Source organism: Ornithorhynchus anatinus, unplaced genomic scaffold, assembly GCF_004115215.2.
Source record: "Ornithorhynchus anatinus isolate Pmale09 unplaced genomic scaffold, mOrnAna1.pri.v4 scaffold_79_arrow_ctg1, whole genome shotgun sequence".
In the NCBI taxonomy this organism is placed as follows: domain Eukaryota; kingdom Metazoa; phylum Chordata; class Mammalia; order Monotremata; family Ornithorhynchidae; genus Ornithorhynchus; species Ornithorhynchus anatinus.
In genome coordinates this window covers 320,702-347,851 of record NW_024396935.1, presented here as the reverse complement: position 1 = coordinate 347,851, position 27,150 = coordinate 320,702, and the positions used below count along the sequence as shown (strand labels likewise).

General features: G+C 52.7%; 1 protein-coding gene across 1 annotated transcript; it reads left to right on the top strand.

Moving 5' to 3' along the window:
* Positions 1 to 67: 67 nt before the first annotated feature.
* On the top strand, positions 68 to 20,000 carry LOC114808963. The gene is made up of 7 exons (XM_039911066.1): positions 68 to 184; positions 912 to 993; positions 1,352 to 1,497; positions 4,901 to 4,969; positions 11,810 to 12,138; positions 16,315 to 16,394; positions 17,298 to 20,000. Exons 3-7 carry the CDS (start codon positions 1,454 to 1,456, stop codon positions 17,847 to 17,849), a joined length of 1,074 nt encoding a protein of 357 aa, XP_039767000.1. The 5' UTR covers positions 68 to 184; positions 912 to 993; positions 1,352 to 1,453; the 3' UTR covers positions 17,850 to 20,000.
* The last annotated feature ends 7,150 nt before the right edge of the window (positions 20,001 to 27,150 follow it).

Sequence of the window (27,150 nt, the reverse complement as noted above, 5' to 3'; positions counted from 1 at the left end):
AGAGTGGAATATTTGCCCACAGAACCAGCTGTCTGACATTCCTACCCTTCTCTTTCCAGCTTTGAGACCGTCGATTCTCCAAGAGAAGTGAGCATGCGGCGATGTGTGGTTTTCAGCTCTGGACGGAGGGCAAGGTCAGAAAAACAAACCTTCAACATCACTAGCGCGGCTGTCCTCCGCCAAGGTAACGTAACAACGTCAGCCGGGCCCGGCGGACGAGCTGCATTGATAACTCAGTTCCCTCGGACAGACGCTCCCGGGTCACGTACCGTTTTGCCCGATGTGACCTCGGCAGGGAGTCCCCCCAAGTTGCGTGTCCGGGTGGTTCTGGAACCCGGCAGGATGTCCCACAGCCTCAAGGCCTGGCAGTGCACAGGTTGGGGTGGGAAAACTTGGACTAGCTATTACATTCTCTCCAGAGGCTGCCAGTGCATTTCCCCAGGCTTGAGGACCATTCCTCCAAAATTTGGACTGTCAGGTGTATTCTTAGCCTTGCCCTGCAATTGAGATGGAGCCACGGGCTGTACCGCTACCACATAGGGAAGTTATTGGCTGTGTGCGTGCATGAATGACGGTGGAGCGGGTTAGCCGGGTGGGGGAATAGAAGAGTGAAGAAGCAGATGCCATTGTGGAAACGGAAGCTGGTTCCGGAAATGGGGTGTGGGGCTCCATGCGGGGCACTGGTTCCGTCAGATTTGGTTGTAGGACTGAAGATCTGGGGCTTTGAACTCTATAGAGGGATCCAAGTCCCACCTTCAGAGTCACCCTACACCTACTCAGACCTCAAAGAAGGGACTCCTCTGCTACCTGTTGAACACTAGGCTGATTTGAGCAGGTGGGGAGAGAAGGAATGTCTGTTTTGGAGAAACTACATTGATTGAATCTCCTCCCATTTCCTTCTCAACTCGCAGGAGCACTCTCAAACCCCTCATGCCACAGAGGGCTGTTGTGGAGAATCCAGGCACTCGGACCCCCGCAACCATCTTTTAGCCAGTGAGAATGCATTTAAATTGGCTCTCTCTTCTGCTCAGCAACAACGCCTCCCCTCCCTCACTGATTCCCATGCCTAATTCCCCCACTCCTCATCCTCCTGAGCTACCTCACATCTGCCCGATTTCAAAATCAGTCCCTTCAAATTTTGCCTTTAATTTCCCTTCCTTTGCACTGTCTGAACACTCTCATCCACTTTTTTCCCTTTCTGATGACTATCTCCAACCAGACCTTCTGTGCCAAATTCCTTATCCAGTGTTTTTAAACATGCCCACTCTTTCCCTAGTTTTAGAGGGAAAAAAAAACAACTGTCCTCGTCCTCACGGTTGCTCACCCCCCGCCCCTCTGCCACTGTTCACAGGATAGATGAGAGCGGCATCCAAAGAATCCACTAGGTCATGACCGACCCACCGATCGATGGTTCGACCGGATGCAGACATGAGGAGGATCTTCACTGTGCAGCATGGATCCCGACTGGGTGGCTCCCTGGGCCACTCAGGAGACAGAGTTAAGAACTATCCCTTGCCCTTCAACCCAACAGTGCCATTTTGGGGGGCTAAGCTCCCTGTGTTGAAATGTCCTTGTGTTGACATTCTTGTATGTTCACCCAGCATGTTCTCAGTGCCTGGAGGAAGGGACCTTCCCGTATCTGAAAGAGATAGCTTCTGGGAGTCTATTATCCAGAACAGGACTGGGTGACATCATTGCGCCCGCTCTGTTCATCTCTGAGATGCAGAGCCTTGATGATGACTGAGTCCCATTTGGCAGGGGCTGGGAGGGGAAGAGCAGTGAGGCCTGGGACTCAAAGTTGACTTGTGCAGTCATCAGATTAGCTGTAGTGGTGACTGGTTTGGGGGGCTGAGGGAGGGGGGAACAATGTTTGCCCCGCCTCCACCCCCTCAAAAAAAAATAAACAAAAACCTAGGTTTTTTGCAGTCTCCTTCCCCTCCTCCTTTTGGTTCCAGTTAGGGCCCCGCAGCCTCTGCTTTGCAGGTTTGCCCCTACCCAGCCTTTCCCTTGCAGGTTTGGCCCCAAACCCTTCTCATTCCAGTTTGGGCCGGTCAGCCTTTGCCTTGCAGATTGGGCCCCGAACCTTTTTCGTTTCGGATTGGGCCCCACAGCCTTTGCCGTGCAGCTTCGACTCCAAACCTTTTTGGTTCCAGTTTGGGCCCCCTAGAGTTTGCCTTGTGGGTTTGGCCTGTAACCCCTTTCATTCAAGTTTTGGTCCTGCAGTCTTTGAGTGCGGCTTTATCCCCGAATCCTTTTGATTTGAGTTTGGTCCCCACAGTCTTTACCTTACAGGTTTGGTCCCCAATCCTTAAAGTTCCAGTTTAGAACCCTCAGAGTTTGCCTTGCAGTTTCCCCTGAACCCTTTTTGTTCCTGTTTGAGCCAGGGAGCTTTTGCCTTGCAGTTTAGGCTCAGAACCCTTTTCATTCCAGGTTGGGTCCCGCAGCCTTTCACTTGCAGGTTGGGCCCGGAATGCTTTTGGTAACAGTTTGGGTCCCGTAGCCTTTCCCTTGCAGGTTGGGCCCAGAATGCTTTCAGTAACAGTTTGGGTCCCGCAGACTTTGCCTTGTAAGGTTGGCCCCGAACACTTTTGGTTCCAGTTTATGCCCCATGGCCTTGGCCTTGCAGGTTTGCTCCTCCAATCTTTGCCTTGCAGCTTTGGCCCCGATCCCTTTTGGTTCCAGTTTGGGCCCCACAGCCTTTGCCTTGCAGGTTTGGCGCTGAACCTTTTTGGTTCCAGTTTGGGCCCCCTAGAGTTGACCTTGCATGTTTTGGCCCCGAAACCTTTTGGTTCCAGTTTGGGCCCCGTGGCCTTTGCCATGCAGGTTCCCCCCTCAATCTTTGCCTTGCAGGTTTGACCCCGAACCTTTATCATTCCAGTTTGGGTCCCCCACAAGTGACTTTACAGACTGGGCCCCGAACCCTTTTCGTTCCTGTTTGGGTCCCCTAGAGTTTGCTTTGCAGGTTTGGCCCTGAACCCTTTTCTTTCCAGTTGGGGCCCCACAGTCTTTTCCTTGCAGTGTTTGTCCCGAACCCTTCTCGTTCCTGTTTGGGCCAGGCAGCCTTTTCCTTGGAGGTTTGACCCTGAATCTTTTTCCTTCCAGTTTGGGCCCCACAGCCTTTGCCTTTCTGCTAAGACCCGGAACGCTTCTGGTTCCACTTTGGGCCCTGCAGCTTTTGCCTTGCAGGTTTGGCCCCGAACCGTTATGGTTACGGTTGGGCCCCATAAAGTTTTCCTTGCAGGTTTGGCCCGAACCCTTTTCTTTCATGTTTGGGCCCCACAGCTTTGTCTTGCATGTTTGACCCCCAACCCTTTCTGTTCCAGTTTGGCCCCCTCAGAGTTTGGCTTACAGGTTTGGCCCCAAACCGTTTCGCTTCAGATGGGGTCCCACAGCCTTTGCCTTACAGGTTTGGCCCTGAACCCTTTTGGTTCCAGTTTGGGCCTCCTCGAGTTTGCCTTGCAGGTTTGTCCCCGAACCCTTCTCATTCAGGTTTGGGGCCTGCAGCCTTTGCCTTGCAAGTTTGGCCCTGAACCCTTTTTGTACCAGTTTGACCCCCTAGAGATTGTCTTGCAGGTTTGGCCCTGAACCCTTTGGGTACCAGTTTGGACACCCTAGAGTTTGCCTGGCAGGTTTGGCCCCGAACACTTATCGTTCAGTTTTGGGCCCCACAGCCTTTGCCTTGCAGGTTTGGCCCCGAACCCTTTTTGTTCCAGTTTGGGCCATGCAGCCTTTGCCTTGCAGGGTTGTGCCCCCCACCTCCACCCCCTCAGCCTTTGCCTTGGAACTTTGGCCCCCAAAGTTGGGCATTCCGGGCCCAACCTGCAAGGGAAAGGCTGCGGGACCCAACCTGGAATGAAAAGGGTTCTGAGCCTAAACTGCAAGGCAAAAGCTCCCCGGCTCAAACAAAAAGGAACAAAAAGGGTTCAGGGGAAACCTGCAAGGCAAACTCTGAGAGTTCTAAACTGGAACTTGTTTGTACTTTAAATAAGGTACAGGTAGGGGAAGCCACTGAGTTTAAAGTTGTTTATGCACGTGGCTGCCCAGGGAGATTCATGAAGCGTGAAGGGAACTGGGACCAGCCCGGGACCTCCAGGATCCCAGGTGGTTCTGGATCCAACCCCCTATCCCAGGTTGCTTAGGTGCAGAGCACAGGCTGGGTCAGCGGGCATCACAGGCTGGGGTCAGTAGCCATCGCAGGTTGGTGAGCCTCACATGCTATGGTTGGTGGGTATCTCAATGGGCAGAGCAGACTGGGGTTGGCAGGCATCAAATGCTGGGGTCGGGGGGCATCACAGGATGGTCACACACAACTTTTAACCCGACTAACTTTTGAGTTGCTTTAGGACAAGAAAGAAGAGTGACCCACCATTGCCCTGGGCTTGACGTTAAATGGAATCCACGGGGGAAGCTCTCTCCTGTGGCCCACCATCAGTCACTTTTCCTCTTCTCCGACTCTCACCACAGAAAGTCCACTCCCCTCCCCAAGATGAGGGGGCGTTCTTACCCTTGCCCCTGCCCAATGTTACCCACCCAGCCCTCCTGGTTGCCCGCCTCAGGCCTCAGTGCTCCTGGCTCGTGGTGTCCCCCAGAGAAGCAGCGTGACTCAGTGGAAAGAGCCTGGGCTTGGGAGTCAGAGGTCATGGGTTCGAATCCCGGCTCTGCCACTTGTCAGCTGGGTGACTTTGGGCGAGTCACTTAACTTCTCTGTGCCTCAGTTATCTCATCTGTAAAATGGGGATTAAAACTGTGAGCCCCAAGTGGGACAACCTGATCATCCTGTATCTCCCCCAGCGCTTAGAACAGTGCTCTGCACATAGTAAGCGCTTAACAAATACCAACATTATTATTATTATTATTATTTCTGACCCTGCTGAGCTCTCCCCCATTTGCTCTGTTTCAGGAGGTGGGGCATGTTCAACAGCTGGTTTGTGACTTCCCCTGGTCCCACATGGAGAAGCTGGCTTTCCTGGTGAGTTCTGGAACTGAGGGCTGAGGGCCAGCAGCCCAGGCTACAACAGTAGCTGGGGGGCTCGCTGAGTCCATGGACCCTCTGAGCGTCCACTGGCCCACCTAGCCATCAGTCAGTGGTTTTTGTGGTGCCCTCACTCTGGGCAGAGCACTGTACCCCACCTATGGGAGAAGACAGGGGAGTAGTTAGATACAATCCCTACCCTTAACAATAATGATAATGGTATTTGTTAAGCACTTAAAATGTGCCAGGCACTCTACTAAGCGCTGGGATGGGTACCAGAAAATTGAGTTGGACACAGTCCCTGTTTCATATGGGGCTTACGGTCTCAATACCTATTTTAAAGATGAAGTAAGTGAGGCACAAAGAAGAGAAGCAACCTGCCCAAGGTGACACAGAAGACAAGTGGCAGAACCAAGATTAGAACTGCTGACCGATTCTGATTCCCAAATTTGTGCTCTATCCATTATGCCATATTTCTATATACTAGGAGTCTATAGGCTAGTGGAAGAGTTGGACATTAATAATAATGATGGTATTTGTTAAGCACTTATTACGTGCCAAGCACTGTTCTAAGTGCCAGGGTATCTACAAGGTAATCAGGTTGTCCCACATGGGGCTCACAGTCTTAATCCCCATTTTCCAGATGAGGTAACTGAGGCCCGGAGAAGTTAAGTGGCTTGCCCAAGGTCACACAGCAGACAAATGGCGGAGCTGGGATTAGAACCCACGTCCTCCGACTCCCAAGCCCGTGCTCTTTCCACTAAGCCATGCTGCTTCTCCTAAAAGTGAATGACTGTCAGGGTAAGCAAGAGAAACTAAAGCTACAGAGAGGAGTGTGGTGGGGATGGGGTGAGCCCCTGGACTCTCCCCAGGTGCTTAATACAGCGCTCTGCCTCGAGATGAAGTGCAGGGTCCCCACCCATCGGTGGATTCCAACCCCTAAAGTCGAAGTGATATTGTCACAGAGGGGTTCAGTAAGTTGCTGTTTTTGACTCTTCAAGGTGAGAAAAGGTCAGACCCAAACAAACTTCCCTAAGCTCCCGAGCTACAGCAAGAGACATGCTCACACCCACACACACTCATGTGCACACGTGAAGTCAGTTGGTTGTATTTATTGAGCACCTACTGTCTGCAGAGCACTGTACTAAGCACTTGAGAGAGCACACTACAACAATAAACAGAAACATTCCCTTCCCACAATGAGTTTATAATCTACACGGGCATGTGCATGTTCATTTTGCATGTTCATTTAATCGTATTTATTGAGCTCTTACTGTGTGCAGAGCACTGTACTAAGCATGTATGTACACCCTGTCTCTGGTCTGTCTCTCTTCCCCCTCCTTCATTCTCATGAGTGTCTACACAGCTTGTCAATGTAGGCTGCGGGGAGATGAGACCGTGAGCCCCACGTGGAACAAGGAGAGTGTCCAATCCGATTTGCTTGTATCCACCCCGGTGCTTAGTACAGTGTCTGGCCCATAGTAAGTGCTTAACAAAATACCATGATTATGATGATGATGATGATGATGAGGTCCAGGACTTGTCCTCATGGCCCCGCTGTTAAAAGTAAAGAACTCTGCAAGCCGGTCTGGGGTCCCGTGTCTCCGCTGCCTTCCATGGCCTGGCCTGGGTCTTCCCTGCATCCAGAATTGGCGTCCCACAGCAGAGACAATTTACTCATCATCTTCCTGGTAGGGCTCTCCAGGCCTTCCTGTCTGGGTCTTCATAGAATCCTGACAGTCTCTCTGGGTCCCACTCCTTGCCAGACCCCCGGTAGTCTAATGCCCCCACAGCCGTCCTAATAATCATGATATTTGTTAAGCACTTATTAGGTGCCAGGCACTGTACTAAGCGCTGAGGTGGATACAAGGAAATTGGGTTGGACCCAGTCTCTGTCCTGCATGTGGCTCAATCTTAAACCCCATTTTGCAGATGAGGGAACTGAGGCACAGAGAAGTAAAGTGACTTGCTCTAGGCCACACAGCAGATGAGTGGCAGAGCTGGAGTTAGAAGCCATGACCTTCTGACCCCCAGGCCCTTGCTCTATCCACTACACCATGCTGCTTCCCATTCTTCCTGGGGGCAGACCACCTTCATTTCCTGGGTGTCTTCCCTGACGCCGTCCGGTCCAGTCCGAATGGGGCGTGCCCACCCCTGTAGTCGACACAGGTTCCCCATTGTGGCGTCGGCCCCGGGCACGGGTTTTGGGGTGGGGGCGCCTCAGGCGGGTGGTTCCTCCCCAGCGAACCCCCCGATAGATCAAGGTCCCGACCCTCTGGCAGGGGAAGAAGTTTGAGATCAATCCAGATGGGCTGCCTTCTGCCTGCAAGCTGGTCTTCTATAGGGCTGCCCTATCCGCTCCCGTCACTTGCTCCAGCTGCTCAGTAGCAGCCACCAGCTCTTCCTACACCTCCAGCCCCTGCCAAGGAAACTGCGTTAAATTGAGGAGGCCGAAAGTAAGAGTGCAGGGGTGGGATGGGATTGATGGGGTGAGACGGGGTTGGGGGGAGGCAGGACAGTGGGGGTGGGCTCGACATGACACGAGATTCCCAGCTCCAACATTTGTCTGCTGGGAGACCCTGGGTAAGTCGCTTCCCTTCTCTGGGCCTTAGTTCCCTCATCTGGGATGAATACTGTTATTAATCCTCATTAGGATTAAGACAAACTCTGTTCCCCAACCTGATTAGTTTGTATCTACCCCTGTGCTTAGTACAGTGCCTGGCACTTAAGTCTTCTAGACTGTGAGCCTGTTGTTGGGTAGGGATTGTCTCTGTCTGTTGCTAAGTGCTTGGAAGAGCACAATAGAGATGGAAGACATGATACCTATGCTCAAGGAGGCTACAGTCTAGAAGGGGAGACAGGCAATAAAATCAGTTTACAGATATCAGTGGAAGTCGTCTGAGGGGAAGGGGATGGGATGAGTATCTAGCTGCTCAAGGGATGTGGACTTAAGTCCCTAGAGTCCCAGAAGGTGGGAAATAGGATGGGAAGAAGAAAGATTAGTCAGGGAAAGCTTACTGGAGGAGATGGGATTGTGTGGCTGAAGGTGGGGAGAGCAGCGGTCTGCCAGATGTGTAATGGAAGGAAATTCCATGCAGACGGGAGGGTGTGGAGCAAGGGGTTTGCGTCAAAAGAGATGAGAGTGAGGCAGAGTGTGTTGTCCTGAGAGGAAAAAAGTGTGCGAGTTGGGATATATAGGGTGGGGAGCCAGGCTAAGTCGAGGGGAGAGAGTTGATTGAGTGCCTTAAAACCCCAGGGTCACGAGTCTCTGCTGGACAATAACAGGGACAGGCAACCATTGATGGGTTTTGAAGAGCAGGAAGATATCATCATCATTAATGGTAGAAAACCAGCAAGGCCTAGTGGATAGAGTGCAGGCCTGGGAGTCAGAAGGACCTGGGTTCTAATTCCAGCTCCACTGTTTATCTGCTGGGTGACCTCAGGCAAGTCTCTGGGCCTCTGTTCCCTCATCTGTAAAATGGGGAGTTAGGACTATGAGCCCCCGGTAGGACTGGGACTGTGTCCAACCTGATTATCTTGTATCTACCCCAGCACTTAGTACAGTACCTGACAACATAAAAAATGGTATTTATTGAGCACTTACTCTGTGTAGAACACTATATGAAGCACTTGAGAGAGTACAAGTCTTCTCCATCCTCACCGCCAGCTCTCTCATCTCCCTTCCTACTGTAGAAGCAGCACGGCGAGGTGGATGGAGCTTGGGTCTGGGAGTCTGGAGGATCAGGGTTCTAATCACAACTCTGCCACTTGTCTACTGTGTGACCTTGCACAAGTCACTTTGCTTCTCTGGACCTCAGTTCCCTCATCTGGAAGTGGGGAATAAGACTGTGAGCTCCATGTGGGACCATGTCCAAACCGATAAGCTGCATGTACCCCCAAATTTAGTGCAGTGCCTGGTGTATAGTGTTTAACAAATACCTTTAAAAAACAAACAGGGGTCTCTGTAAGAACGGGGGAGAAGACATGAGGCAGAAGAGAAGGAGCCAACCGAGAGAGATAAGGGTTGAAAATAGCAGCAAAAGCAGTAGGGGAGAAAAGGAGCATGTTATTAAGAGGGGAGAGTGTTCGCTTTAGCAGCACAGGAAGCGGAGATGGGTTGAGAGAAGAGGGGAGAGGCTTCTCGAGGGACATCGCTGCGCAACAAGAGGATGAGGAAGCAGAGCGTTGACAGGAGCGGCGGAGGGATGTGGAGATTTGGCCAAGTTCATGCCTGATGTTTTCTATTTCGCCAAAAATATTTTGGAGAGAGTGGGTGGGGGGCTTCAGAAGAGGGTAAAAGGTTTGAAAGGGTTGGCAGTCATGTCCATGAGGATCAGCGAGGGAGTTTCTGAAGAGAATTCAGCACTGAGGTCCAGCCCGGCGGAGTGAGTGTGTGGTGGGCGAGGTCAGCCCTGGAGCTGGGTGTCGGCCAGCTGTGTCCCGCCACGTGGACGCCAGAGCTGAGGAAGCTGATGCTGGGAAGGAGGAGAGGATGTGGGGAGAGGCCAGCAGCGTTCTCCCCGGGCAGCTGGCCTCTTTTTGTAGCATGCTCCAATTTGCAAAGGATTCTGGATCCTCCATCCCCTTCTGGGAGAGGAGGGGTGAGCAGCGTGGCTGGTCCGTGGTCCCTCTCTCCATCTCGGCCCACCTCCTCACTATGCTTCCTCTGCTCTCATCCTGGGGCCTCAGGTGGAAATCCCGTCCTCAGGCTCACCTTGTCCAGCTCATACTTCCTCACCTGCTCCAAATCTGCCCTCTCTTCTGCTCAGCATCATGGCTTCTGTGCTCTCCCTTGCTCACTGCCACATCTGTTCTCACTGCCACAGCCAGTTACCCCAGAACTTTAACTCGGTCGTGAAAGCCCCAAAGTCCTGACCTCCTCCTCCCGGTGACCTCGCCAGCTACTCTCTTGACAAAATGGACTTTGTTGGCGTGAGCTCCCCAGAGCGTCTCCCTCATCTCCCCTCCCTGCCCGCCGCGTCCCCTCTCTCTCAACCTTCTCAGTCACCCCTTGACATGTCTCCCACCTGGTTGTGACATCTTCCCCCTGCACTGGTGCTGCTGACCCTCTCCCTTCTCACCATCTAAGCCTGGGGTCAGGGGACACATAACACAACTCACAACTCAGGTGCATCCCCCTCTGGCAGAGTTCAGGGAGAGAGTGGCCACCAGTTAGCCAAGTCATCTCTGGAGCCTCTATATACACATATATGTGTGTCTGTATACCTATCCATTTATCTATATATACATATATATATGTATATATATAATGGTACTTGTTAAGCACTTAGAAGCACAAATGCCAAGCACTGATCTAAGTGCCGGGGTAGATAAAAGTTAATCAGGTTGGACATAGTACCTGTCCTACCTGGATCTCACAGTCTCGGAAGGAGGGAGTAGGATTTAGTCCCCATTTTACGGATGAGCTCACTGAGGTACAGAAAAGTCAGTCAATTGTGTTTAGTGAGCGCTTACTCTGTGCAGAGCAATGAGAGTGAAATAGAACAGTATAACAGACACATTCCCTACCCACCAGAGTTTACAGTCTAGTGGGGGAGACGAACATTAATAGAAATGAAAGATATGTACATAAGTGCTGTAGGGCCTGGAGGGGGGATGAATAAAGGGAGCGAGTCAGGGTGACTCAGAAGGGAGTGGAAGAAAAGGAAAAGAGGTCTTGGGGAAGGCCTCTTGGAGGCTGTGTGCTGTACATTAGGCTTTGAAGGTTGGGGAGAGTCACATTGTTTTTTGGACATGAGAGAGGGTGTTCCAGGCCATAAGCAGGACATGGGTGAAGGTTGGCGGCAAGATAGATGAGATGGAAGTACAGTGAGAAGGCTGGCATTAGAAGAGCGAAGTGTGTGGTTTGAGTCATAGAGAGTAGCGAGGTGAGGTAGGAGGGGTAGAGAAGTGAAGTGATTTACCCAAGGTGTGGCAGGTTCAGGTCAAAGGCGGGACAAGAACCCAGGTCATTCTGACTCCCGGGCCCGTGCTTTTTCCATTAGGCCACACCGCTTCTCTGGCCTGAGTGGGGTGGGCGGCCGCACTGCCGATGGAAATATTGTTGGTGGTCTGAAGTGGGGCGAGGCTGAAGGCAGGGAAGTCAGTGAGGAGGCTGATGCAGTACTCGAGACAGGATATGATTAGTGCTTGGACCAGTGTGGTAGCAGTTGGGAAAGGAAGAGACAGAGTCTAAAGAGATGCCGTGAAGGTAAAACTGACGGGATTTGTGGCAGACTGAACCCATGAGTTGAGGATAATGCCAAGTTTGCAGGCTTGAGACAGAGGGTGAGGGTGTTGTCTACAGTGATGGGAAAGTCAGTGAGGAGGAGAGGGCTGGGGATGGGAACGTGAGTTCAGTTTGGACATGTCAGCTTTGAGGTGTCAGCAGGACATCCAGGTAGAGATGCCTGAAAGCTGGAGGAAATGCGGGTCTGCAGAGGAGGGGAGAGGGCCGGGCTGGAGAAGTGGATTTGGGAATAATCTGCGTAGAGATGACAGCTGCAGCCGTGTGAGCAAATGACTTCTCCAAGGGTTCTAGTCCAGGCTGCCACTTACCCGCTGGGTGGTCTTGGGCAAGTTACTTGAATTGTCTGTGCCTCATTTTGCTCATTTGTAAAATGGGGATTAAATATCCGTTCTCTCTCCATCTGAGGCTGTGAGCCCCGAGCGGGACAGGGACTGTGTCTGATGGGATTGTACTGTAACTACCCCCGGTGCTTAGCATACAGGAATTACTTAAAACAATGCCACAGCCATTAGTACTGACTAGTCGTGCAGGGTGAGGGTGTTTGTCGGCAGTCCTGCACAGCCTCCGCTCTGTCTCCAAACCTGCAGTTCCCTTGGAGCCTCCTCCGACCCGAATCTCCCCACAGAGAAGAAACACTACCAGGAGTGGTACATCAGCGACACGCCGGACAGGGACCGGTCCTCCCCGGGCAGCGTCGACAGCGGAGGGGCCGAGGGCGGTGGGCGGACGAGGAGGAGGAGAAGCAGGAGCCCCCCGCAGCTGGACTCGTGTAGAGGCTCTGCGGGCAGTCGCCGGTCCTCCGGGAGCAAGGTGGGCTCAGGGCAGCGGGCGTCCGGCGAGATGAGCGTGGACGGGCCCAGCTCCAGCAGCAACGGTGACGCCCTGGGGAGAGACGACAGGGTCCCCGACGGCCACAGTGAGTGGGTCGGGGCACCGTTGGGAAGGGGCTGCCGGCGGTGGCAAACCCCCCAGCCTGCCTCCCCACCTGACCCTTTCCTCTCCGCTGCAGAGTTGGGGCCGGTGTCGGATAAGCCTGGGGACACCGTCTGGGGATACCCCTGGGACTGGGGCCAGCGGGACGGGTCAGCTGATGGGCTATCTGTGGACAGCCCTGCCTTTGGCTATCTGAACAACTGTGGTGGTGAGGAGGGTCCGGGCCCAGGGGGTGGAGTCGGGCATCGGGGATCTGGGGTGGGGAGAGAGACGGGCAAGCAGACTTCCCGCCCAGATCTAATGTGAAAGGCTTCAGGGGAGGGTGGATTCGTTGTGCAGCATGATAGAGTGAAAAGAGCACAGACCTGGGAGTTAGAAGGTCATGGGTTCTAATCCCCACCCTGCCACTCGTCTGCTCCGTGACCTAGGGCAAGTCACTTCACTTCTCTGGGACTCAGTTACCTCATCTGGAAAATGGGGATTGAGACTGTGAGCCTAATGTGAGACAGGGACTTTGTCCAACCTCATTTGATAACAATAATAATAATAATAATAATGATAATAACGTTGGTATTTGTTATTTGGTATTTGCCAAGCACTGTTCTAAGCTCTGGGGTAGATATAGGGTAATCAGGTTGTCCCACATGAGGCTCACAGTCTTAATCCCCATTTTACAGATGTGGTAACTGAGGCACCGCGAAATTAAGTGACTTGCCCAAAGTCACACAGCTGAGAGGTGGTGGAACCGGGATTAGAACCCATGACCTCTGAATCCTAAGCCCGTACTTTTTCCACTGAGCCATGCTGCTTCTCTGCGTTTGCTTGTACCCACCACAGCGCTTAGTACAGTGCCTGGCACATAGTAAGTGCTTAACAAATACCAAATACCTGCCCCCTCTGCTTTCATTCATCCCACTAGCTGCACAGGGACAGCTTCAGGGGAAAGTGGCCCAGTTGGTGAACTAGGCAGGGGCCAGTTGTACTCGGCTAGACTACTGTGTCAGCCTTCTCTCTGACCTCCCTTCCTCCTCTCTCGCCCCGCTCCGGTCTATTCTTCACTCCGCTGCCCGGCTCATCTTCCTGCAGAAACGATCTGGGCATGTCACTCCCCTTCTTAAACAACTCCAGTGGTTGCCTATCGACCTCCGCTCCGAACAAAAACTCCTCACTCTAGGCTTCAAGGCTCTCCATCACCTTGCCCCTTCCTACCTCTCCTCCCTTCTCTCTTTCTACCGCCCACCCCGCACGCTCCGCTCCTCTGCCGCCCACCTCCTCGCCGTCCCTCGGTCTCGCCTATCCCGCCGTCGACCCCTGGGTCACGTCTTCCCGCGGTCCTGGAACGCCCTCCCTCCTCACCTCCGCCAAACTGATTCTCTTTCCCTCTTCAAAACCTTACTTAAAAATCACCTCCTCCAAGAGGCCTTCCCAGACTGAGCTCCTCTTCCCCCTCTACTCCCTCTGCCATCCCCCCTTTACCTCTCCGCACTAGTGGGTCACAGGGTCGCAAGGAAGAGCCAGAGCAGGCCCTGCGTCGCAGATGCAGGTCCTGCCCTGAGGTGGGTAGAAGAAGGCCCTGCCCCACATGGACTAGGGCAGATGCAGGCCCCAGACTGAGGTGGGTGGACTCTGGCCCTGCCCCTCGCAGAAGTGGGCAGTTGCAGACCTCGCTTGAAGTGCGTGGTCACAGGCCCCACCCCAAGTGAAGTCCGGTGGACACAGGTCCGGCCTGCAGGAGTTCCCGGTCTGGATGGCACAGACCAGCCGTGTCCCGCAGAGGTCATTATGGACCCTCCGCCTCCAGCCGCCGTCAGTTTAGTGCTCCGTCCCGTTGCCCTAGACCGGAGCTTGGTCACAAGCCCTGGGTGAGGGTCTTCTGTGCAGGTATGTTCTTGTGCTCTCATATCAAAGCAAACAATCAATCCATGGTAGTATCGAGCACTCACTGTTTGCAGAGCACTGAACTAAGCACATTTTTATGGTATTTCTTAAGCACTTACTACGTCCCAGGCACCGTACTAAGCGCTGGAGTAGATACAAGCTACCCGGGATGGGCCCAGTCCATGACCCCATGGGCCTTGCGGTCTTAATCCCCATTTTACAGTAGAGGTAACTGAGGCACAGAGAAGTGAAGTGAATTGCCCAAAGTCACTCAGCAGACTAGTGGCAGCGGTGGGATTAGAACCCAGGTCCTTCTGGCACCCAGTCCTGTGCTTGATCCACTAGGTCATGCTGCTTATTGAGCATTTATTCTGTGCAGAGCACTGTACTAAATCCTTGGGACAATATAATATAACAGAGTTGGTAGTCACGATTCCTGTCTACATTTTCTGCTTTCTAGATGGGAAGACAAACATTAAAATAAATGAATAAATCATTTATGGATATGTACATAGTGGATAGAGCATGGGTCTGGGAGTCAGGTCATGGATTCTAATCCTGGCTACTCCAACTTGTCTACTTTGTGACCTGGGGTAAGTCACTTCACTTCTTGAGGCCTCAGTTTCTGCATCTGTAAAATGGGGATAGAGACTGTGAGCCCCACATAGGACGGGGACTATATCCAACCTGTTTTGCTTATATCCGCCCCAGCACTTAGCAAACTGCTTGACATATAGTAAGTGCTTAACAAATACTGTATTATTATTATTAAGTGTGGTAAGGCTGAGGATGAATAATATTAATAGTAATAGAAATAATTTAAATTTGTTCAGCCCTTACTCTGTTCCACGAACTGTACTAAGCACTGGGATAGATCCAAGATAATCAGGTCCCATGTAGGGCTCACATTTTAAGTAGGAAGTCTAAGTAGTCTAAGCTGAGGGTGGGTGCCCAAAGGGTATAGATCCAACAAGGCAGGGAGCACGTGGCCACCTAAAATTCCTGGCTTAGTGGCACTTGGACCAGCCCACTGGCCTCTCTCTTCGTGCCAGCCTCCGGCTCACTTGGGGGCATCTGAGTGCCAGACACACGGACTCTTTCTGAGACTGGAGAAGTCAGGAGTGCCCAGCCCCCACCGTGCTCCTTGCAGTCTCCTGCCCCATTCTGGCCTCTGTGGGCCTCCATTCCAGCCAGCCCCATCCCTGGAGGGTGTACTGGAGACATCCTCCCTTCCTCACCTCAGTTGCACTGGCAGCCTGCTCTCTCACCTCCCGTCCCCTAACAGTGAGCAAGGTTGGATCTTGCTTCAGGGGTAGCTGGGAGCAGCAGGGGTCCAGAGGGAGGACATGGGGCTTCCCCCGGCCCCCCTCCCAGCCTCCTGTCTCTCTCCACTCCAGTCCACACTTCACTCTGCTCTCTGGATCATTTTCCTACAAAAATGTTCAGGCCATATTTCCCCTCTCCTCAAAAACTACAGTGTTTGCCCATCCACCTCCAAATCAAACAAAAACTCTCCTCACCAATAGTTTTAAAGCACTCTGTCTCCTCGCCCCCTTCTACTTCACCTCACTACTCTCCTACTACAACCAGCACACACACTTCGCTCCTCTAATGCTAACCTCACTGTGCCTCGATCTCGTTTATCTCGCTGCCGACCCCTCACCCACATCCTGCCTCTGGCCTGGAATGCCCTCCTTTCTCAAATCTGACAGACAATGACTCTCCCCACTTTTGAAGTCTTATTGAAAGCACATCTCCTTCAAGAGACCTTCCCTGATTAAGCCCCTTTCCTCTTTTCCCACTGCCTTCTGTGTTGCCCTGACTTGCTCCCTTTATTCATCCCCCATCCCACAGCACTTATGTACTTATCTGTCATTTATTTTATGTTAATGTCAGCCTTCCCCTCTAAATGGTAAGCTCCTTGTGGGCAGGGAATGTGTCTGTTAATTGTTATAGTGTACTCTCCCAAGGACTTGGTACAGTGCTCTGTGCACAGCAAGCGCTCAATAAATTTATTTGAGTGAATGAATTAATTATCAATGGCCAAAAGGCTAGCCGGCCTCCCCGTCCCCCTCTCCCCACTGCATTCTGACCTCCACGCCATGAAAGGAGGAAGGGAAGGGGACTCTGTAGGGCCGAAGCATGGACGTGGATGGAGCAGGTGCCTGATCCTGGGGTGGGAGGATGGAGGGACACTGCCCGGGCAAGTGCCCAGGTCGATGCCCGGGTTAGCCCATTCTTGAAACTGGTATTCCCCTTTTCTGACCCCATCTCCCTGCAGGCCCACTGCAGGACACCATCGCTGTGGTTCAGATCACGCTGCTGAAAACCACGGGACAGAGTGCAGATGCTCTCCATCAGGTAGGATGGCCCGCCCGGGCGGGTGGGCTTCAGAGCGGCCCTGCCGGGAACCGGGCAGATACAGTTGGCATCACGCCTAGCATAGCCTAGTGATGACCTACCCATCACTAGGAGAAGCAGTGTGCCCTAGTGGATAGAGCACAGGCCTGGGAGTTAGAGGGACCTGGGATCTAATCCTGGCTCTGCCACTTGTCTGCTGGGTGACCTTGGGGAAATCATTTTACTTCTCTGGGCTTCAGTTCCCTCATCTGTAAAATGGGGATTAAGACTGTGAGGCCCACATGGGATAACTTGATTACCTTATATTTACCCCAGTGCTTAGAACAGTGCTTGACACATAGTAAGCACTTAACAAATACCATTATTATTATTATCATAGTTACGATTATCATTATTACTTTCATTATTATAACCACTACCTTGCCGAGGTCTGCCCAGGACCAGAACTCAGAGCCTTTTTCCGAGGGGGAGATTCCAGGCCCTCCTCTCACTCCAGACATCTTGGGTTCCCCTCCTAGCCCCCTCTAAACAAAGGTGGCACTCCTGAGCTGGCCCAGAGGACAGTTTGGTGCCAGAGCCGGAGGCATCCTGGGCCTCTGTGAAGGGGGCAGGGGATGGATTAGATTGCTGGAAACCAGGTTGTTTGAGCCCTGATGTTTGGTCACCCATGCCAGCCAACCTGTCTAGATGCAGATGGCAGCGCAGTCTGCAGGGCAGGGGCAGGGAATAGGATGGGACAGAGCGGAAAAGCCGCTGACCGGAGGCTGGGGCGGTGAGCTGGTCAATCCTACTGGAAGCCTGTCCTCAGAGGACCCCAGAGCTGATGGACGGGCTGGGCTGGGGGACGCTGCTGTCCAGAGGGCCGGCCTTACTCGACTTCTGCTCCATCCTGCCCCCCTGCAGATCACCGCGGGAGGAAGCCGGGCCTGCCGGGACTCCCACAGCCGCAGTTTGGATGACGTCCGTCTTGGCCAGTGCCAGGGCCAACTCTCGCCCCCGGGCCCCACCCTGGCCTCCCCCGCCTTCCACAGCTACACCTTCGGCTATGTCCCAGAGGGCAAAGCGCTGGCCTCCAGCCCTGCCCACCAGCTGGCGGGGGGTGGGACCCAGGGGGACCTGTACAGGAGTAGGTCTGGCCAATGCATATCCCTGAGCCTCCTGGGGGATGACGGAATTTGCCGTGTAGGCAGGGAGGTGCTGGGGCCACCTCCTACTCTGTGCTGGCGTCCCTCTCCCTTCTTCCTCTCTGCCCCATGGGGATCCCACCAGGGCCCGGACGGACCCTACCCCATCTCCGGCCCGGTCACCCGCCTCCAGTCACTTTGGTGTGTGACATGGCCGGCGGGCCATTCCAGGGAGTTTGGTGGCCGGCAGGTTCATGTTTGGGTGTCACCTGTCACATCTGAGTGGGATGGAAGGACCCCATTATCCCAGACGCGCTTGACTGCTGCCTGAGTTTCTGCATCTTCTGCTGGGATAACCAGCCGGTTTCCGGCTGCTGAGCTGGATATGGGGAAGAATCCCAGAAATCCCTTCCAGCTGCACCTTTCGGGAAGGTGGTGTGGTGTGTTGGGGTGATGATGCGGGTTGTGGGGGGGCAGATTGGTGCTCGATATTGACCTCTCCCCTGCCTCTCCATCAAGAACTCTAGGCCCATCCTGCCTTTTTTGGAGGGGGGTGGAGTTGCCCTTTTTATGTGACATGCCCAGTTCTGCCATTCTGGAACAGGGTGTCATAGGGTCCCATTCCTAGCAGTATATCTTCAGAATCTGGGGCTCGGGGGGCCAGCTGAGATGCCCCCTCGGACCTGAGAGCAGAGTGGTCTCCGGGGAGACACCAGAGTCCCTTCTGGGCAGAGGAATTGGCTCTACTACCCTCCTTCTTCCAGGCTATTGACTTCTCCTCCCTCTTGGGACCCAGTGTTCCCTTTCCCAGTTGTTCCTAGGGCTGCCCAGGTATGGGGTTCCTGGTCTTGAACATTGCTGGCGGGCCAGTGTGGGGGGAGTACCCCCTTGCTTTCCTCCCCACCCCAGGATGACGCCCTGGCCCACTAGGGCTGCCGAGAAAGCCAGCATAGTATGGGTGGGCTGTGCTCTAGGGGTCTGGTGTTGCAGAGAGGGATGAGGAGGGAGGCTTCAGTCACCATCCCCATGTGATTCCCAGGACACCTTGGATGCAGAGGGGGAAGGGATGGACTCTGTCCTTGTGGACCCCTGCCGCTCCCTGCCCCAAGCAACCGACTTTCTGCTCGCGAGGGTGCCTGAGTCCCACTCTAGAAAGTCTTGGCTCCTGCCCATAGTTACAAGCCCACACCTCATCCTCAATGCCCAGAGACGGGCAGGGGCAACGCTGCCCAGTCCTTTCCCCCTTTGCCCACTCCCTTGGCCATTTTCTATGGAATTATTTGAGCACCTCCTCCTCCCCCGAGAAGAGCCCACGGACCCCGAGCAGACCACCTTGCTTGCCAAAATGGCCACCAGCCCCCAGACCACCCTCACAGTCTTCCTGGATCAGGCCGGTAGGGTGGAGGGGCCAGCTGCCACCCTGATATTTGATCTCCCATCCCCTTGGGAAATGGTGGTCCAGGCTGGGGCCTCAGCGGTCCACGGTCTCTCCCTCAACCTCCAGTCGAAAGGTCACGTGCAGAGCCTGAAGCTACTGGTGACAGCTTCGGTCAAACCTTGGCTTTGGCTGAAAGCTAGTGAAAGCCATCCCTCCCCCAGGCCAGCCGGCTCTCTTAACGGAGTGGTCTCGGGTGCTTGCTTGTGGAAAGGAGGAGAAGGGCTCCGGCCAGGTAAGGCCGTGACACCTGGGACCTTTTAGCTTCTGACATTTGCCTCGGCCCACGGGGCCGGCGACACCGCGAGTTGTAAGTGCCATCCGGTTTCCCCAGGCTCCCTTCTCCGGCCACAGACTGAGGAGGAACTGGGCTCTGGTACTGGCAGGCCCAGAGGGGCCTAGGATGACTGCCCCCCCCACCCCCCACCCCAGAAGACCAACGAGCTGCTTTGGGGCTAAGGTGGGCCCTGGGATGGCTTGGTGGGGATTTCATTCCTAAAAGAGCAGTTGGGAGCAGGAAAAAATCTTTGCTGCTACCTTTCTTTTGAAGGGTCCCACTTTCAGGGCCGGGGCAATCCCAGATGTCTGGTGAAATGGTCTCTGTGCTGGACACAAAGACTCCATCTCATGGACTGTGGGGGTTTGGTTGGGGGTGGGAGGGGTCTTGTGGGGCTGTGTCTCCTCCCCCTCAGGCCAGCACCGGACCCAGTCAGACTGTGCAGCAGGCTTGTCTCTGCCGGACAAGACTGCCGAACTACTCTATCTTTGCCCGAATCAACCTCCTCTTCAAGTTGGAAAGTATAAAGACCGCATCGCTGTAAAACCATTATCATACCTACCTTTGAATCTCTGCAGGTTGATCAGGGGTGTACATGCTGAATTTTGTGCCGAGAGGTTCCTCTTTTTCCTAGAACATATCGGTTTGGAGGAACAGGCCAACAACAGGCCGCGGGGTTCCCTGGTGTCATTTCCCCTCTGAAGGACGTTCCTTTCTGTGAAAGGCAAGCTGGGAAAGGATCTGCGTGCCAATAAAGAAGCTGCAAACAGCCTTTTTAGTCTGGTGATTCGTTTGCTGAACGTGGTGATAATAACTGTGGTATTTGTTCAACGCTTACTATGTGCCAGGCACTGTACTGAGCACTGAGGTGGATACAAGCAAATTGGGTTTGACACAGTCCCTGTCCCACATGGGGCTCTCAGTCTCAACCCCCATTTTACAGATGAGGGAACTGAGGCCCAATGAAGTGACTTGTCCAAAGTCACACAGCAGACAAGTGGCAGAGCCGGAATTAGAACCCGTGACCTTCTGACTCCCAGGCATGTGCTCTATCCACTAGGCCGTGCCGTTTCTACGGTAGGAAGGGGGATGAGACAGCTGGAGGTGGGGATGGAGAAGCCACAGAGGTCACTGGTGGGATACCAGAGGTAAGAGACAGGGCTGGCCTGCCTGGTTATCTGATGCTTTCGTCTTGGTCTCCCCAAAGGTTCAGTTGCTGAAAACATTGGGTCCAAGACCGGCTTGATTGGGATGAAAACAAGAACAGTAGCAGCCTCCACAAGACCTGGGAAGGTCATAGCAGCTTCTGCTGGAGCCGTCACTGTGACTGCGGTGGTGACTGGGCTCTTAGCCACCGAGAGCCAGAAATTCTGCTCCTCTTGCTGAGGTACCCTCCCGATCTGGGGCCTCATCTTTTAGGTGGCCTCAGTGTTTTGTTTCGTCTCTCCTTACATGTCTGTCATAAGTTCCCTCTCTCTGTTTCTATTTTTAGATAGTGAGTCCCCTGTGGGACAGGAACAGGGCTTAATTCCCACTTGTGTATTCTTTCCCAGCATTTGGTAGAGTGCTCTGCACTCAGTAAGCATTTAATAGCATTCCTCCTGGGACTCTAAGTGATGAGACTGTGGCAGAGGAGGATAAAATCAGGAGCCAGAGCACTTCCGAAACCACAGAAAATGTACAAGCTGAGAGGTGGGGAGAGGCCATGGGCGGTGAAAAGCTCACAACAGTTGGGCGGAGGAGGAGACGAGGAATGGCTGCCTCGGTGACTCCCGCCAGAGCTCTGATGGTGTCAACCCTGGGCCGGGATCCGACCAAGCCGCATCTCCCTGCCCCTCACACGATCAGCTGATTGTATTTAGTGAGCGTTTGCTGTAGGCAGAGCACTGTGATAGTAATAATTATGCTATTGGTTTAGTGCTTGGTTATGCTATGTGTCAAGCACTGTACTAAGCACTAGGGTGGATGCAAGTTCATTGGGTTGGACACAGTCTCTGTCTCATGTGGGGTTCACAATCTCAAGAGGGAGAGCGAGAGCTGAGGGTGGGGGGGTGCAGGGAGAGCACGGTGGGTCACTCTGACCGGCCCGTCCACCTGCGGATCCCCTCCAGAGCTGGAGGAGGTCCAGGCCCTGAGTCCCATAGCTTCAGTTGGTCACCCCTCCCCTCAACCCTGACCTGGAGGGACCCAGGCGCCCCCCGCGAGAAGCCAGGCGCCGAGCATGTGGCCGCCATCTTCAGCCATCTGCTTATTCCTCACGTTGTTGATGCTTTCTCTGTCAAGTCCTGATTATTATCCTGATGCTTGTTATGAGCTTTTTATATGTCCAGCACTATTCTAAGCACTGGGGTAGTTAATCTCGTTGGACACTCTCCCTGTCCTGCACTGGACTTGGTCTAAGTGATGATGATAATAACAACGATAAAGGTATTTGTTAAGCACTATGTGCAAAGCATTCTGCTAAGCGCTGGGGAAGAGAGAAAATGATCAGATAAGATGATCAGATAAGAGAGCAGCTTGGCCTGGTGGCAAGAGCACGGACTTGGGAGTCAGAGGTTGTGGGTTCCAATCCCGGCTCTGCCACTTCTCTGCTGTGTGACCTTGGGCAAGTCAATTAATCTCTCTGTTCCTCAGTTACCTCATCTGTAAAATGGGGATTAAGACTGTGAGCCGCATGTGGGGCAACCTGATGACCTTGTATCTACCCCAGTGCTTAGAACAGTGCTTGGCACATAGTAAGTGCTTAACAAATACTATAATTATAATTATTATGATTATCATCTGATAATTCCAACCCAATTATCTTGTACCCACCCCAGCACTTAGAAGAGTGCCTGGTACACAGTAAGCGCTTGAGAAATACCGTATTTATTATTATTATTGCTAGATGAGAAGTAGAGCACAGGTCTGGGGCTCAGGTCTGGGAGTCAGAAGGATCTGGATTCTAATCTCTGCCTCTTGTCTGCTGTGTTACTCTGGGTGAGTCACTTCATTTCTCTAGGTCTCAGTTACCTCCTCTGTAAAATAGGGATTAAGATTGTGAGCCCCATGCAGGACAGGTACATGCGGGACAACCTGATAAGCTTGTATCTACCCCAGTGCCTGGCACATAGTAAGCACTTCACAAATACCATTAAAGAATATGGTTCCTGTCACACACGGAACTCATGCTTAACTTCTCTGTGCCTCAGTTACCTCCTTTGTAAAATGGGAATGAAGCCTGTGAGCCCCACATGGGACAACCTGATCTATCCCAGCACTTTGAACAGTGCTTGGCACCTAGTAAGCGCTTAAATGCCATTACTATTATTATTATTATTATTAAAGGGGAGGGAGAAGAGGAATTTTGTCCCCATTTTCCAGATGAGGAAATTGACACAGAGATGGTAAGTGACTTGCCCACTGGCATAGCAGACAAGTGGCAGGGTCAGGATTAGAATCGGGCCTCCTGACTCCCAATCCCGGCTCTCGCCATAGAGCACACTAAGTCAGGTATGAAGTTCTGGGGGAAGGGAGGAGGACAGTGGCTCAGATGTCCCTGGGTGGCCTCTCCCCCCGGGGGCTCACACTGTCTAGCGGAGGGTGGGCAGAGGATGCGACGGGAATGAGTCACTGGGCAGTCACAGCCTCCACAGCCCTGCAGGGAGGGTCTGTGTTATTATGCCTAGGCATGGAGAAGCAGTGTGGTTTAGCGGAAAGAGTCCGGGGTTGGGAGACAGAGGGCATAGGTTCTAGTCCCGCTTCTGCCACTTGTCAACTGTGTGACTTTGGACAAGTCACTTTACTTCTCTGGGCCTCAGTTCCCTCATCTGTAAAATGGGGATGAAGTCTGTGAGCCCTACGTGGGACACCCTAATTACCTTGCACTACCCCAGCGCTTAAAACAGTGCTTTGCACATAGTAAGCGCTTAACAAATGTCATCATTATTATTATGGGTAAGTTGTGTGGCGGCGATTGCAGGCTCCGGACTGCCCCGCGGGTGACCCCGGCCGCTCCGAGCCAGCAGCAGCGCTGTGGCTGCGGGCGGGACCTGCTCAATGTGTGTGTGCTTACCTGCAGCTGCTCGCTGACTTGCGGAAATCACTCTGCCACCGCTTGGGTCACGACACCGGGGCCTCAGGGAGGGAACACGGCACTCAAGGCCAGGCCCAGAGCCTCAGGGGGAGACCCAGCGAGCAGGCCTGGGGCCTCAGACGGCAAAACCCACGTCCTTTCCTTTTGTCCTGTGTTAGGCTGCTTGGGGTTTATTTACAGCAGGTCACCTTTTTCAGAGTGCAGCCGGTGAACAGTTATCGCAGCTGGGTCCGGGGGCGAGGGGACCGGGGAGAACCTTCATTTCCTTCCCATTCGTGAGGTCCCCGTCCTGGGCACGTTTTGGATCCACTTGTCCGCAGGCAGCCCAGCGTGGTGAAAAGTCAGTGGTTGCGTAAGGAGGACCGGACAGGGCTGCTCGCCAGCTGTTCCAAATGCTGTTGGCAGGTTCTCTACTCCAGGGCATCATTACTGCCTTCTCCAGTTTCTGCCCCTCGGTGGGAGGTTGGAACGGGCAATGAGCAAATGTCCAGTAATGCAACGTCCATCCCTGGGGCAGGGGGAGTATGCATCCCCTAGGCTGAATCACCAGTGTGACAGTGGCTAATGATAATAATAATAATTACGGTATTTTTCAGCACTTGCTATGTGCCAGGCTCTTCTCTAAGCACTAGGGTAGATGATGGGGTTGGACACAGTCTGTGTCTCACATGGGGCTCACATTCTTAATCCCCATTTTAATCTTAATAATAATGGTACTTATTAAGCTCCCCTCTCAGGGTGGCACCTGGAGAGTGTCCAGTACTCTACCAGTCTCGACTCTGGGAGGGAGAGTCGAGCAGAGGCTTGTCCGTTCCATTCCATTCCTAGCTTGGGCAGTGATCAGCGTGTGGAAAATGATCTGCTACAAGACCAAACTCCCCTGTGCTGGGTGGTAGCAGCGTGGGAGAGAGTCGAGGGCGGAGACTCAAGTTTACTGCGCGGAAGGAAGCAATGACAAACCGCTTCCAGATTTTCACCAAGAAAACTCTGGGGATACACTAACAGAGCGAATGCCGATGGAGGCAGGATGCTCTGGGACAGATGAGGCCACGGTGTCGCGAAGGCTAGGAGACCACTCGACAACATAAGACAAAACTTCTCCGATAGGAGGGAGAACAAGTAATTCCAGTTTTCCAGTTGAGGAAATGGAAGCCCAGAGAAGTGAAGTGACTTTCCCAGGTCACCCAGCAAGCAATCGGCGGAGCCAAGACTTGAACCCAGCTCCTTCTGAGTCCCAGACCCGAGCTCTGTCCACTAAGCCATGCTGCTTCTCTTTATTGGAGGCAAGCTTACCTTCCCTCTCCCCTACTGTCTCCCACACCCCAAAGAGAGAGGGATGATGGCAAGAGGGGCATTTCACCCAGATTTCAGAGAATTTCAATCCTGTGCCAATGTCTTCAGTGGTCTCGGGGAGGGATAGAAGGACCTGAACCAGCAAATAATTCCACTAACTGAGGTCAAAAAATTCAATTACCTGGACTTGGAAGGTAAGAAGTTTTTTTCTGCCCTTTGTTGTGAAGAAATTGCTAGGGTAGACCTGATCTAAAAGCCTCGCATGTTAGATTCCCCAACACATTCCCCATTTATCTTGTACCTCATCACTGGCCTTAGTATCTGCAATTTGTGGTTAGGTTGCTATTTCTTCCAAGTGGCTAAACTAATTCCATAAAAAGTAGCTTTTGTTCAGCTGGGAGCATTTGGTCCAGGAGCCAGCTAAAAGAGCTAAGGGCTCCTAGCATTCAACTGAAACCAATTCAGGAATTTCCAAAAAGATAATCTATCTTTCCGTGGTCAGTCACAGCTCAAGTCCATGAACATGCCTTGCCTGTCACTAATCAGTCTGTCAGTCAATGGTATTTATGGTCTGCTGTGTGACCTTGGGCAAGTCTCTTAGCTTCTCTGTGCTTCTGTTTCCTCATCTGTAAAATGTGGATTCACATTCACATTCAATCCCTGTTCTCCCTTCTACCTAAGCTGTGTGCCCTGTGTGGACTGTGTCCAACCTGATCCTCCTGTATCTGCCCCAGAGCTTGGCACACAGTGATTTCAACACCAGGCCTTTCATCGTTGTAACTGTTTAGAGCTTTGTGTGTACCCTAGTTGAAAGCACAGACTAGCCAGGTTTCGTAGGGAATTAGCTCCGTATGGGCAGGGAATATGTTCATTTATTGTTGCATTGTATTCTCCCAAGTGCTTAGTACAGTGCTCTGCACTCACTAAACACTCAGTAAATATAATTGAATGAATGAATGGATGTTTAGCACTAGTCCCCACTCCCGGGTTTTCCCTCCCAGTCACACCCCAACCCTGCTGGGACCACCTAGACGCAGTGTGGCCCAGTGGATAGAGCCCGGGCCTAGGAGTCGGAAGGACCCGGGTTCTAATTCCAGCTCCACCGGTCATCTACTTGGAGATCTTGGCTAAGTCACTTCACTCCTCTAGGCCTCAGTTACCTGATCTGGAAAATGAGGATTAAGACTGAGCCCCATGTGGGACAGATACCGTGTCCAACCTGATTAGCTTGTATCTCCCCACAGTGCTTAGAATAATGCTTGGTACAGAGTAAGTGTTTTACAAATGCCATCATTGCCATCGTTATCAGTATGTGTGTCCTCTGGCAGACAGCAGCAGTTGTGCGACCTTTATCCCGGTAACAGTGGGTGTCCTCCAGCCACCATTTTCTGTCTGGAGCCTGAGACCCCTTGCAGGCCACTGGGCGACATCACTGGGGCTCCCTTAGGGATGGTAGATGCCCCTGAGCTCCCGTCCCCTCTAGTCTCAGTCCACCCACCCTCTCACCCTCTCCCCTCAGCCAAGATCCCCAGGTCTTGCCCATTTTATGGCCTTCGGTCCAGTTCTCGGCCAGTCTGTCCCCTGACAAATACCGATAATGCACTGGACACCGTTTACACCCGTTTTTAATTTTCAAATCCCAGGGTCCAGAAGAGGGTCCCCAATTGTAAGGGACGAGACAGGGGAAGTGGAAGGGGTCTGAAACTTGGGCATAGTCCACCTCCATGTCCCTGCTTGCCCAGGTCTCCAGGAGTTGCCAATTAAGAATGAAAGGAACCCAGATGGCAACTTGCTGGCTCATTAGCCCTTAGAGGGCAGAGATTGTATCTGTTCACTCTCGTGGGCTCTTCCAGTTTTCTTAATACAATGCTTAATACACAGTAAGTGCTTAGTAAATAACAATAATAATAATAATGTTGGTATTTGTTAAGCACTTACTATTTGCCAAGCACTGTTCTAAGCACTGGGGTAGATACAGAGTAATCAGGTTGTCCCACGTGAGGCTCACAGTCTTAATCCCCATTTTACAGATGAGGTAACTGAGGCACCGAGAAGTTAAGTGACTTGCCCACAGTCACACAGCTGACAGGTGGTGGAGTAGGGATTTGAACCCGTGACCCCTGACTCCCAAGCCCGTGCTCTTTCCCCTGAGCTACGCTGCTTCTCTAAATACTGTTGACTGACTGACTGTTGGAGTGAAACCTGTCTCTTATATTAATAATAATAATAATAATAGTTGTGGTATTTGTTAAGCATTTATTATGTGCCAAGTACTGTTCCAAGCACTGGGGTAGATACAAGCTAATGAGGCTGGACACAGAGTCTGTCCCATCTGGAGCTCAGAGTCTCAATCACCATTTTACAGATGAGGTACCTGAGGTACAGAGAAGTGAAGTGACTTGCCCAAGGTCACACAGCAGAGATGTGGCCCCTTGTTCCATCCTCTGCACCCTAAAACTGGAAACCTGTTCTAATATAAGTTCATTCATTCATTCAGTCGTATTTATTGAGCGCTTACTGTGTGCTGAGCACTCTACTAAGCACTTGGAGTG